At 44.6% G+C, this 12993-nt stretch overlaps 2 protein-coding genes and 1 pseudogene across 3 annotated transcripts in view; 2 read left to right on the top strand and 1 right to left on the bottom strand.

The window, feature by feature from the left end:
* The window catches only part of TRIM33 (tripartite motif containing 33), an 84307-nt gene extending 82287 nt beyond the window's left edge, over positions 1–2020 (bottom strand). For both annotated transcript variants that reach the window (XM_036235060.1, XM_036235061.1), the window contains exon 1: positions 1409–2020. In XM_036235060.1, coding sequence (XP_036090953.1) covers positions 1409–1934 — 526 coding nt within the window. In that variant the 5' untranslated portion in view covers positions 1935–2020. The remainder of the gene's footprint in view (positions 1–1408) is intronic.
* Positions 1933–8957, top strand: LOC118612937. Its single transcript, XM_036235190.1, has 3 exons — positions 1933–1952; positions 2014–2475; positions 7361–8957. The coding sequence occupies exons 1-3, from the start codon at positions 1933–1935 to the stop codon at positions 7626–7628; spliced, it is 750 nt and encodes a 249-aa protein (XP_036091083.1). The 3' UTR covers positions 7629–8957.
* Positions 8958–9049: 92 nt separating this feature from the next.
* LOC118612936 lies at positions 9050–12376 on the top strand (annotated as a pseudogene).
* The last annotated feature ends 617 nt before the right edge of the window (positions 12377–12993 follow it).

Genomic DNA, 12993 nt, shown 5'->3' with positions numbered 1-12993 from the left:
GTCCTTCAGAGACTTCCTTAAGTCTACAGTATACAGGATACACTTTACAGGATGAATCCTAAACCCTTTGGTACAGGTCCACAATCCCTTATTCACACTCCTGAAATGCAGAAGCTTTGAAATACTAAAATTTCTCAAAAATTTGTGACAAAACCTACCCTGAATTGCAGAAGACTACTGTCTCTACCATTGGCATGATATTTGTTTCACTACATAAATAATAGTGTGATGCTGTGTTGTTAACTAAGACCCTACTGTAGTATTATTGACCTCACCAGGAAAAAAAAAATTCTCAACTACTCTTAAGCCTAAAATACACCTGGTCCCAAGGGTTTCAGATAAGGCATTGCAGACCCCTTACCTATTCAGCCCATCAATCCAACCTAATTTCTATCAATCACTGTACACATCCCTAAACTTCAGGGATGTGTAAGGTGCCCGGTGCCCCGTGCCCTGAATACTCTCCAATCCAGTGAGCTACTCACCTTTCAAGAAACCTGCTCAAGGGTTTCCTTTTCAGTGACGTTTCCCTGGCCTTCTCCTGACTGTGCCACAACCACTGTAGCAAGTACCCACTGCCAATGCTATAGATTTTACATTTATTTCCCGCTAGACTGTGAATGAGCTCCTCAATGAGTATTTTATTCAATCCTACAGTGTCTGGAACACTAGGGGCTCCTTAATGTACAATGAACTGAAATTCATGCCCAGCTCTACTCCCAATTCCCTTCAAAGTTCATTTCTCCTTTAACTCTAAACCTTGGGATTTTTCCCTAACCATGCAGGCCCTTCACAGTTATTTTCGTTGCCAAGTTCCTCCGTCCCAATGTCATCTTAAAATTACTTTCTATCAGGCGCTTTCTCTTAACCCCAAACTCTCCAATGCCCTTCATCATCTTCTATTTAATCCCTCGCCCTCCTTTCCCCTAGTCTTAGAACAGATCAAATCCTATCCCACCAAAGCAATTCCTCCTCGCAGCCCCCGTCCCTTACCTACTCCCTCCTTCCATCCTCAACACCTCTTCCGGCTCTGGGCCTTCCCTCCCAAAACGCTTCTCACTGGTCGTGCCCCAGGCCCCATCCTCTCCCCGAGTCTGAGTCCAGCAGCTCATGAACCGGCGCGGCGCCCGAGTCCACGCCTTCCCGGCCCGTATCCGCACATCGCAACCCTCCCCGGCGGCGGTGTCCCCTCCCCCCGTCTCCGGCAGTCTGCACCCCTCCCTTCACCCTCCACATTATCTCCCGCGGTCCAGCTCCTCTGCAAACTGTCCCAGGGGCCTTTCACCTCTCAGACTCCTCGGAATCTCGCAGGTCAAGGAGCCCCGGGCCCGAGTACCTCGGTCCCCAGCTCCCTCTCGGCCCCGCAGATCCCCTTCAGCCCAGACCTCGGGCAGGGCCTCCCGCTCACCTTGGTGGATGTCGCCGTTGCTGCCCCCCGGGATGGGCACGCTGAGCTGGCGCTCCGGCTCGGGCAGGCAGCGCAGGCAGAAGGAGTGAAGACAGGGCAGCAGCTTGGGCTCCGCCTCACGCCGGCTCTGCAGGCTCTGCTGACACACGGCGCAGGTGTCTAGGAGCGAGGCTGGAGGTCCAAGAGGTGGCCCCGCCGAGGGACCAGGAGCGGGAGCCGAGGCTGGAGCTGGGGCCGGCGTCGATATCGCCCCCCCGGGAACTCCGGGGCCCACTGAGGCCGCAGGGGCTGAAGCAGCCGGGGCCGAGCCCGAGGAGGCCGCGGCCACCCCCCCGTCGCCGGGCCCGGCCGCGCCGCCCTCCGCGCCGGCCCTGCCGCCTTCCTCCTCCTCCTCCTCCACCAGCACCGCAGCGAGAGGCGGCTCCGCCTCCTGCGCCGCGGGCCCGGCGGCCCCGGCAGTTACCGGCGCGCTGCCGCTGCCCCCACCGCCGCCCTCAGCCTCGCCGCCGCCTTTGTTTTCCGCCATGTTTTCCTCTTTGAACCCGCCGGACCGCCCCGCGCCGCCAGCCGCCCGCCGCCCGCGCCGCCGCCGCCGCCGCCCCCAGCCCCAGCCGCAGCCGCAGCGAGAGCGGCCGCCGAGAGCGAGCAGGCAAACGAAGGAACGGACGAGAGCGCGCGCGCACGCGGCACCCCCGCCCTCGCGTCGCGCGGTTGCAGCGGGGCGGGCCGTGCGCGCGCACGCACGCACGGACGTCCTCGGGGGAGGCGGGAACTTCAGGCGCGGGCGCGGAACGGTGCTCGCCGCCCCTCCGGGCCCGTGGCCTCGCGCGCCGTGCACCGCGGCGGCTGGGCTCCCCTTTAAGGCTTCAGGCCGTTGACGTTGAACTGTCTTTGCCTAGGGGTGGTTGTGAGCTCGGTCGCGGCGGTGGCGGGCGGAGAGCGGGGAAGAGGCTCGAGCTGGTTCCTGTACCTCCAGCGTCTCCAGGGCGGCGCCGTCCCCAGAGGCAGGCGCGTCTCCACGGAAACCTCATTTGCACCGTCGAACGCCAGGGCCTCCGGGGCCCGAGGTGCGGACCTCCTGACTCTGTTCTTTAATCGTCCGCGTTCCTTTGGGTGATTGTTCTTGAGTGGAACAGTAAAGCGGAGGTTTTTTCTGTTTGTTTGTTTGTTTTTAATAGGCCATATCAGAAATCGGCTGAGAGGACCGGGCGAAGAAGAAACTTTTTTAACAGCTAATTTTAGCTTAAAGTGATTGATATTTCAGTTGTGGCTTCCTATCAGAAAACCAATCAACTGAGAAACTTTTTCAAAGCCGAGATAGGAGGACCACACCCCAAATCTGCATCAGGAAGTGGGGGAGCGGGCTGGTGGATGTTGAAAAGTCTCTTAGAGTCTGATGTGCGTCAGTTTAGGGAGTCATCTAAGCAGTCGTCTAACCAGATTAGGTCCTAAGAGTCCCTCTTAGTGCCTTAGCTTGAGTCGGATTACAACTGATTTAGCAATGTTGGTTATAGAAGCTTTCAGAGAGGGGTCTTTATTTGAGAAACAAGTACGCTAGGGACTTTATGGAGGGCAGTGGACTGTTTGAAAATTAGGGCCGTGAAGTGCTTTCTTCTGACAGTGTTCCCAAGCAACTTATTTAAGCTGCTGCTATAAATCCTTAAAACAAGCCATATGGAAACATTTTTCATTTATTCGTTCAAAAATATTGACCTCTTGGTATGTAGCCATTAACGTTTAAGAGTCTTTAGGATTACAGCGGAGAACAAAGGAGATCCTTACCTTCAAGGAGTTTGCAATCTAATGAATAGAGTGAAGAAATAAAACGGAATCGCTGTAGGCAAGCTTCTAAATTACTGAAATCAAGTGGGTTGTGGTATGAGGAAACTATTCTATTTTGTTTTAACTAGCCTGGGAACTTAAACTTTTGAACTTTCCAGTTCTGCAACAATGCCTGGACATAACATCAGACCTCCGATAACCCTCTTGATTGGACTCACCAATTCGGACCACCTGACATCCGACTGATAACCATCCTAGACCAATCCTAGGGCTAGGAACCCGGGACTGATTTTCCTCAAATATGTATTTTTTACTATAAGAACTCTTAAGAACACTTCTGGGTTTTTACCTAGTTGTGTTTCTGGTTTGCAAAGCTTAAAACCCTTGAATAAATCATTTCTAGCCAAAGCCTCTAAACTCTTTTTGAGTTTGTTCAACAATAATGAAGGAACATTGAAAATAAATATATGCTATTAAAAAAAAAAAATACTAAGCACCGTAAAAGAGATTCGAGATGATTGTGGAAGGTCTTTGTGAACAAGCCTGGTAGCTCTCTTGTAGAAGAGTGTTCCAGGCAGCAGAACAAACAGTAAGTACAAAGGTTCTGAGGCAGACAGAGATTCATGGCTTGTTTGAGGAACCCCAAGGAGTCAGTGTGGCTGGAATGGCTTGAACAAGTGAAAAAGTAGTACATGACATAAGAAAATTTAGGGGGCCAGGTTATACACAGAAATAGTCTTCAATTTTAACTTTTATGTCCTTGAAAAGAACTTCGAAAAAGCTGTTTTCTTACCCTTAAACATTGTAAGTTGACTATAAAATAAGTAACAAGCATTCAATTTCTGATATTTTACAACTCACATTTTTAAATTAACTGTTACATTACTTTTAAATCCAATGGAACAGTAAACACCAAAGTGGCTTAAACACCAACATCCATTTTGTATTATTTTTTAAATAACTTTATGTCTCAATTACAGTTGATTTGTAATATTAGTTTCAGGTGTACAATGATTAGACATATAACTTAGAAAGTGATCACCCTGATAAATCTAGTACCCATCTGACATAATACATAGTTAAAATATTATTGACTATATTTACTATGCTATACTTTACAGCCCCAGACTATTTTCTAACTGTCAGTTTGTACTTCTTAATTCCTTACCTCATCCTCCTATCTGGCAGCCATCAAAATATTCTCTGTATAAATTTGTTTCTATTTTGTTTGTTCATTTATTTTGTTTTTTAGATTCCACATATAAGTGAAATCATATGGTGTTTATCTTTTTCTGCCTCACTTAACTCAATACCCTCTAGTCAATCCATGTTGCCACAAATGGCAAGATTTCATTTTTTTTTAAGGCTGAGTAATGTCCCATTATATATATATATGTACTACTTTATCCATTCATCTATTGATAGACACTTAGGTTGTTTCTGTACCTTGATTGTTGTAAATAATGCTGCAATGAACATGTGAATGAATGTCTTTTCAAATTAATGTTTTCAGATGAATTACTGGGTACTTCTGTGTGTCTTGTTATAGCCTTTACTTTGAAGTCCGTTTTGTCTGGTATGAGTTGCTACCCCAGATTTTTTTTTTCCATTTTCATTAAATATGTTTTCCATTTCTTTCAGTTTATGTGCATCTTTAGATCTGGAGTGAGTCTCTTGTAGGCAGCATGTGCAACGGTCTTGTTTTCTTATCCATTCAGCCACACTATATCTTTTGATTGGAACATTTAATCCATTTATATTAAAAGTAATTATTAGATATATAAATGCCATTTTTTTCATATTTTGATCTTTTTCTTCTTAAATCTCTTTAACATTTCTTATAATGTGGTGATGAACTCCTTTAGCTTTTTCTTGTCACAGAAGCCTTTTTTATGTCCTTCAATTGTGATTGATAATGTTATGGGTGGACAATTTTCCAGTAAGCCAGCATTAAGTATTTACTTCTGATTCTGTTAACCAGGGTGTGGTAATCTGATCAAGGATTCTGTTAACCAGGGTGTGGTAATCTGATCAAGGAGATGCTGTTAACCAGGGTAATCTGATCAAGGATATGCTAATGGCCAACTGTTAACCAGGGTGTGGTGATCTGCTCAGGGATGTGCTGGTGACTATATAAACTGCCTCTTCTGGGAGCTCGGGGCTGATCTCTTCTAACCCTGCGCGGTAGAGAGTCAGTCGCCGGCCGGCTAATAAAGGCTCACAATTCATCTCAGTTGGCTCTGTGGGTCTTGGATTTGATCACACCACAACGTTAGCTTTGCTGAGTAATCTTGGTTGTAGGTCCTTGCTTTTCATTACTTTGAATTTTCCTGCCAGTCCTTTTCTGGCCTGCAAAGTTTCTGTTGAGAAACCATCTGACAGTCTAATGGGAGCTCCCTTGTAGGTAACTAACTGCCCTTCTCTTGCTGCTTTTAAGATTCTCTCTTTGTCTTTAACTTTTAGCATTTTAACAATGATGTGTCTTGATGTGGGCCTCTTTGGGTTCATCTTTGAGACTCTGTGCTTCCTGGGCTTGTACGTCTGTTTCTTTCTCCAGGTTAGAGAAGTTTTCCATTATTATTTCTTCAATTAGGTTTTCAATTCCTTACTCTGTCTTTTCTTCTGGTACCCCTATGATGTGAACTTGGTTCACTTGGTGTCGTGTCAGAGGCCCCTTAAACTATCCTTATTTTTGGATTTTTTTTTTTCTTTTTGCTGCTCTGATTGGATGTTTTCTGCTACCTTATCTCCCAAATCGCTGATTCAGTCCTCTGCTTCATCTAATCTGTTGATTCCCTCTACTGTATTCTTCATTTCAGTTATTGCTTTCTTTATTTCTGACTGGTTCTTTTTTATGTTTTCTATCTCCATTTTTATGTTTCCTATCTCTTTGTTGAAGTTCTCACTGAGATCACTGGGCATCCTTATAACCAGTGTTTTGAGCTGTAAATCTGGTAGATTGCTTGTCTCCCTTTTGTTTAGTTCTTTTTCTGGAGCTTTCTTCCGATCTTTCATTTGGGACATGTTGCTTTGCCTCACCATTTTGGCCGCCCCCCTGTGTTTGTTTCTATGTATTAGGTAAAGCTTCTATGTCTCTCAGTCTTGGTAGAGCGGCCTTATGTAGTAGGTGTCCTGTGAGGCCCAGTGGTGCAGTCTCCCTGGTCACTAGAGCTGGGTGCTCCAGGTGTGTCCCTTGTGTAAGTTGTGTGTTTCCTCCTGTTGTAGTTGATCCTTGATTGATGTTGGCACGTCAGTGGAAGGGAACTGAACCTTGGTCAATCAGTGGGAGGCTGATTGGTGAAGACTGGCTCTAACTACAGTGGAGGAGCTGTTATGCAGGGGCTGACCCTATGGAGCAGGATTCGCTTTAGTGGGGCTCTGGTATCTACTGAGTCAACCCAAGTGTGTTATTTTGTGGAGGTGGTTGGATGGTGTTCTAGTGTGGTCTGAAGTTGGCCACAGGGTTTGCTGGTTCTGGGGAATCTCGAGGGTGGGAAGCTCTGTTACAGGCCAAGTCAGCCACGGCCCGTGCCCTGCCTGGGGGCCACTCGGCATGAGCTACAAAGTGATCTGCAGATGGTTCTCACTTGTGCTGGGCTTGGAGGTGCATGGGATAGGCTAAGCTGAAAACTGAGGCTGGCCGCCATTGGTGCCAGGCTTGGAGCTGCTTAGCAAGAGGAATAGGGCACACTGAGGCCAGATACTACTTGTTCGTGGTTTGTGAACCTTTGACAGATTTTAGGAAAGTCCGCAGCATGAGCCAAGACAGGTCATTTGTATGGAAAAGACACTGGAAGGGGCTTGGGTATGCCCATAAGTTGGGTGGGGTGGGGTCTTGGAATCACCAGGGCAGAGTGAATGGTGTTAACCAGGTCGATGGTGCCCACCTATGTGTGCAGGCTGGAGGTGGGAGGGCTCAACAAAGGAACAATGGCTCTGCCGGCACTTCTGTCTTTGAGAACCCTGCCCCTGCAGCCTTTGCCCTAAAGTCAGACAATTCAGTTCCTCCCCGTATGTCCCTCATGCCTTTTGAGCTACTGCCCCAGCACTGGAGCTCAGAGCTAGTGAGTTTGTAAGCAAGTAAGTCCATGTGCCGGCCCTTTAAGAGGAAGCCTGTTACTCCAGCTGCTCTCTGTCTCACTTAGCCACAATCTTTGCTGGTTTTCACAGCCTGAAGTTATGGGACCTTCTCAGCGCTGGAACCCTGGGCTGGGGACCCTGCTGTGGGGCTGGTACTACTCACGGGGGACCTCCACAGCTGAGATGTCCCTCCCAGTTTCTCACCACCACCTGCGGGTGTGGGACCAGCTTGTTCCACATCTCCGCCCCTCTTACCAGTCTTGATGTGGCCTCTTCTGTATGTCCTTCATTATGGGACTTGTGTTCAGCTAGACGTCAGGTGATTCTCAACAATGATCCTTCTGTACTTCAGTTGTAATTTTGATGTAGTCATGAGAGTAGGTGAGCACAGCATCCACCTACTTACTCCACTATCTTGGCTGGAGGCTCCACCAGCATCCGTTTTAAAGGTACATAATTTTAAAATGTTATGTTTTGTTAAATAAATATTAAACATGAAAAGTATTACTGGTAATGTTTTAATGAGATGGCTGGTCGTTTGTTTTTTTTTTTCAATTAGTTTATGTAGACATTAGTGTGTACAGCATTACTAGGAAGAGACAGGATCCTACGTCAATTCCACTTCTCATTTTTATAGATATAAGCACTGCATTAAAAAAATCTATACATATATACATACATACTTGTGTACCCTTTGGAAAATTTTCCTCCACTAGAGTACCCAAAGAGCATTCACACTCAAGTTTTAAGATGCTGAGTGAAATGGGAAGTCTTGGATGAGTTTTGAGCAAAGACTCGAAGTTAAAAAGAGACATGGTGGCTTTCTTGGATAAAGCACTTGTAGAGGGCCTGAGTAGAAGAAGGAAGACAAGTTAGGCTATTAATCAATAATGGTTGGTTGGACTAGGGCGTATCTGTGCAGGTGGTGAAAAGTATGAGTATATATAATGAGCAAATACTTTTCTTCAAATTGACTTAAAAAAAATAAGTTAATGGCTTAATTTCTCAACCAAAAGCTTTGAATTTTTAACCTTTTAATGCCTGCTACTGCTTGCATTTATTAAAATCTAGTGTAAAATTGTTGTTTTCAAAGACTATATAATTTTAGGGGGAGGAAATTGCCGCCATGCAATTTACTGTGTGCTCTGAGAAGGCAGTACCTGGAATTAAACTGTTATGGAATACTTCGAGACACTAAAACACATACCTAGCCACATCCTCGATTTGCAGTGGGAGCTTAGAAATCCTGCAGGAGGACTGTAAATTCATTCATGAGGCTGAGATATGACATGACTTATCTGTGACAGAGAGACTGCCTAGCCTGGAGGCTGAATCTGCGCTCTGGAGCCAACATCTGGTTTTAAGCCTGGTTCTGCCACAAACTAGCTGTGCAACTTGGGGTAACTTAACTTGCCTCAGTTTCCTCAGTTATCAAAGGGCGTTTCTTACTAGTGTGACCTACCCCAAGGTTGTCTGACAATTAAGTATTTGTTAAGTGCTAATAGTACCTGGACTATGGTAAACAAATGAAGGTAAAAGTAGATCCGGAGATTCCTGAAAGGGGCAGAACTAGAGGGAGAAGCAAAGGTACTGCAGAGAAAAATCCCAAAAAGAGAAATCAGGGGCTGAACTGTGCAACGTGTACAGTAGAGGCTGTGTCCAGCCATTCTCCTGACCTAGGTTATCTTTTACCCCAGACCCATTTGCCCAAGCCTTATGAGAAAAACACAGTTCTGAAATAAAGGAGAGAGCTCTCAATAGGTGCCTAGCAGTTCTGCTATGGAGAAAACTCCGCTGAAATTGCCGGTAACCAGGAGGGGAAGAACTTTCTAGTTGTCCGGAAAAGAGAAAGAGCACGAGAAGGACACAGGTGAGCAATGATTAGAGCATAATCCCTCGACCGAGCACAGGAGGTTGGTGACCCTAGGGCAGTGGCCCAAAAATAGCAGGAAAATCTGCAAAGGCAGTTCTGCAACTCTGGGACAGAGCCACGATGGTCAACAGCAGGAGCAAAAAGAGTTCACGAGGACCAGCAGAGAAATGCCCGGGGCTGCGACAGAGATAAGGGGCATTTCTATTAATGTGTCATACGTGCAGTCATGAGTCGGTGAGGCCAGGGCATCTAAAGATGACATTCTGTGATTTAAAGTTTACATCTCTGAACACGTGTGCCTTGGACTTAGCATGTCCTTGGACTTAGCAGGACATATATGTTGAAAGAGTGAAATAAAAACGGGTGACGTTAAAAAGGGCAAGATTTTTGTCCAGAAGTGTGTCCAGTACCACACCACAGAAAGGACGACAAACACAAAAAATCATGGTCTCTTTGGGCAGAAGATAGATCAGTCCCCTGGATTCTCAAACACCGATGCCAACGAGAACAAAAGCATCACCTGGGGAGAAGCAAATTTAGAGAAGCCCTAGAAGTACATCCCTGGGATAAGAACAATCTTCACTGGCATTAAGAAGAAGGCAGAAAGGCAGACCCGACAGCTTATCTCAAAATACTAATTAATAATAGTTGGGTACTGCCTTACTTCTTACAAAACAGAAATGTCTTTTGTGTAACATTTTAACTGATCTCACACACAAGCACTCAGATATATTTATTTGAGTATATTTACATATTGGGGAAAACTCTCCATTGTCTCAAAGAATTGAGCAAGACTCACCTGTGTTCCAGTTTGTGTTCCTTATGGTGTTAAAGAGGGCCGAAGATAAGGTCGTAATATCCTCTTTATCTTTTAGCTCTTAACCATGCCAATCTAAAATTCTTTCTATCAAAAATGACCCCTTTTACTTAATGAAAAGCATGTTAGTGTGGTTTGTGTATAATATCAAAGAATGCTTAACACTTCTCACATTATATAGATAATCTATCAGGATCAGACGCTTTTGAAAGTCAGCATGACAAGCCATAATAACAAGTTAAATTTGCTCTTGAATACTTTACTAGCTAAGTAAGTCTAAGTTATGATTGAAGATTGTCTTTAGAGAGCTAATCAAAAACACATGAACCTCTCTCTATAACTCCTACGTATGTGTGATTGGTAAGGGTGCTTTTCCCAACTCATTAGCAGGATTAAAGTACAGGAGATATACCATCGCAAATTTGTAAATTATATAACCCTAAGGCTTAAGATAAAAACAAAATCAAAGGAAAAATAATAAAGTTTGCTTCCCAGCAGTTCATGACGCCATGCAGAGTGCACTTCGACTTCCGGGGGTGATGTGGTGTGCATGAGTTTGAGAACCACTATTACCAGGAAAAGACAGCCAAACGGCAGAATGCTAATTGCTAACTCTTGGCTTTGCTATATTTCCAAGGCGTTCCAGGGGCACACTGGTAATTCCAGTAATTAAATACAATATTTGAAGAGCAGTTTACAATTCACAAAGTGCTTCCCCACACTTTTCTCTAATTCTTGCAACCAGTAAGATATATCCCAATTTAGACAATAAACAGATTTCATAATGTGAGTGTACTGTAATGTATTAGCTGTTGTTACACAATGCAGTTGTTTTCAGTATTTTGCTATTATAAACAGTACTGTGATAAACATTGTGATGAATACTTCTTTTCATGCCTATAATTATTTCTTCTGAATATTCCTAAAAATGGAATTGCTGATTCAATGAGTATACTCATTGTAAAAATTTTTAATGTATAAATTTGAGGGATTCCTATAAGTTATCAGATAAATAGATTGTGTTTGACGTCTGTTGCTATGATGAATACAGGCAAATTAACAAGTAACCTGTTTTTCAAATATATTTGTCTCTCTAACGGTCTCTATGTTGTGGTTCGCTCAAATTTAAGATCCACGGAGCCAATCGAGATGAATTGTGAGCCTTTATTAGCCAGCCAGCGAATGACTCCCTACCACACAGGGTCAGAGGAGATCAGCACTGAGCTCCCAAAAGAGGCAGTTTATAAAGCCTAGAACCACACCCTGGTTAACATCAAAACAAGTAAACGGATTACAGAATCAGAAGTTGGCCGTTAGCATATCTTCGAGCAGATTACCACACTCTAGTTAACAGAATCAGAAGTAAATCCTTAATGCTGGCTTACTGGAACATTTTCCCCCCTAACATCTACTTCCTCGCATCCACTCATTCCTCGTTCCAGCCTGGCCTCCCCTCCCAACGCGACAACAGAACAGGTTTTGCTGAGGTCCTCAACAACCTCCACTCGAATGTTTCAAACACACCTCAAACTCAGCATATCCAAGACTCAATAATCTTCTCCCCAAACCTCCTCATTCTTTTCCACATTCCCTGTCTCAAAGAATGGTGTAACTGCTCACTTATTTACACTAAAAAGGCAGATATTTAGAAGATAAGTTAACTGATTTTATTGACAGATTGGATATAGGAGGGGGTCATCCTTGAAACCTACAACTTCTTACCCCTCATATCCAGTCTATTACCCGGTCTTGTCAATTTGACTTTCTAAATATTTCTCCAAATCCCTTAATTTGTCTCCATTGCCACTGTCACCACCCTAAATCAAATTACGGCATTAAAGATACCACCACACTTGCCACTGCCTACACTGTGACTCTCCAGCAATCCGCTGCAGTAAACTGCAGTAAGAGTAATCCATTCAAAGGGAAACTGTTCCCTGCTCCCTCTGTTAAGGGTGGAAAATTTTCAAGTGGGCCAACTTCTGCTTCTGTAATCTGCTTGCTTGTTTGATGTTAACCAGGGTGTGGTAATCTGCTCAAAGATATGCTAAAGGCCAACTTCTGCTTCTGTAATCTGCTTGCTTGTTTGATGTTAACCAGGGTGTGGTAATCTGCTCAAAAATATGCTAAGGGCCAACTTCTGCTTCTGTAATCTGCTTGCTTTATGTTAACCAGAGTGGTTCAAGGCTTTATAAACTGCCTCTTTTGGGAGCTCGAGACTGATCTCCTCTAACCCTGCATGGTAGAGAGTCAGTCGCCAATTCATCTCAATTGGCTCCGTGGGTCTTCGATTTGATTGCACCACAACACCTCAACCCTCAACTCCACATCTTTCCCTTACTCTTAGGGTGAAAACAAAATCCTTAAGAGCCTATCAGACCCTGTTTCATCTGGCCGGGACTACCTACCTCTCTAGCAACATAATGACCCGCTTTCCCGTTGTTTTCTACGTTCTAGCTACACTGGCCTTTCAATTTCTTCACTGTGCCATGCTCCCTCTTGCCTCAGGGCATTTGCACATTCTGTCCTTTAGCTGGAATGATTATTTCCTCTACCATCGCCACTGCCTTCACCACCCACTTGGAAGAGTTAATGCCTACTCCAACTTGGGATCCGAGCTCAAGCAGTACTTCCTCAGAGAGCTCCTTTCTCCTAGATCCCTGTTTGTTCCTTCATAGTTACTCACGAGAAGTGAGATAGTATAATGGTTAAGAGCAGGAGTCAGATCTAACACTTATTGGCTATGTGACCTTGGACAAGTTATTTAACCTCTCTCTGCCTCAGTTTCTTTATCTGCTAATGGGTATAATAGTGGTGGGCATATTAAAACTATAAACATTATAAAGCATGTAATAAGTTTTTATGGTTAAATTAACACATGGAAAGAGTTTGGCATAGGACCAGCAAATACAAGTATAAAACATTTCATTTTATCATTAAGGTCTCAATTTGTAATAATGCATTCACTAGTGTGATTATCTGATTGATATTCGTCTCTCTCATTAAGCTCCATTAAAGAAGAAATTATATATT

Source organism: Rousettus aegyptiacus, unplaced genomic scaffold (assembly GCF_014176215.1).
Source record: "Rousettus aegyptiacus isolate mRouAeg1 unplaced genomic scaffold, mRouAeg1.p scaffold_m13_p_17, whole genome shotgun sequence".
Taxonomy (NCBI): Eukaryota; Metazoa; Chordata; class Mammalia; order Chiroptera; family Pteropodidae; genus Rousettus; species Rousettus aegyptiacus.
This window is presented reverse-complemented; position numbering and strand designations above follow the sequence as displayed.

Excerpts from the sequence above, each read along its gene's own strand:
- LOC118612937 (XM_036235190.1), top strand. The coding sequence starts at position 1,933 with ATGTTTTCCTCTTTGAACCC. Across the intron at positions 1,953-2,013 it reads ATGTTTTCCTCTTTGAACCC|CCCCAGCCGCAGCCGCAGCG; the intron begins GCCGGACCGCCC and ends CGCCGCCCCCAG. Across the intron at positions 2,476-7,360 it reads CAGGGCCTCCGGGGCCCGAG|CCTGAAGTTATGGGACCTTC; the intron begins GTGCGGACCTCC and ends TGGTTTTCACAG.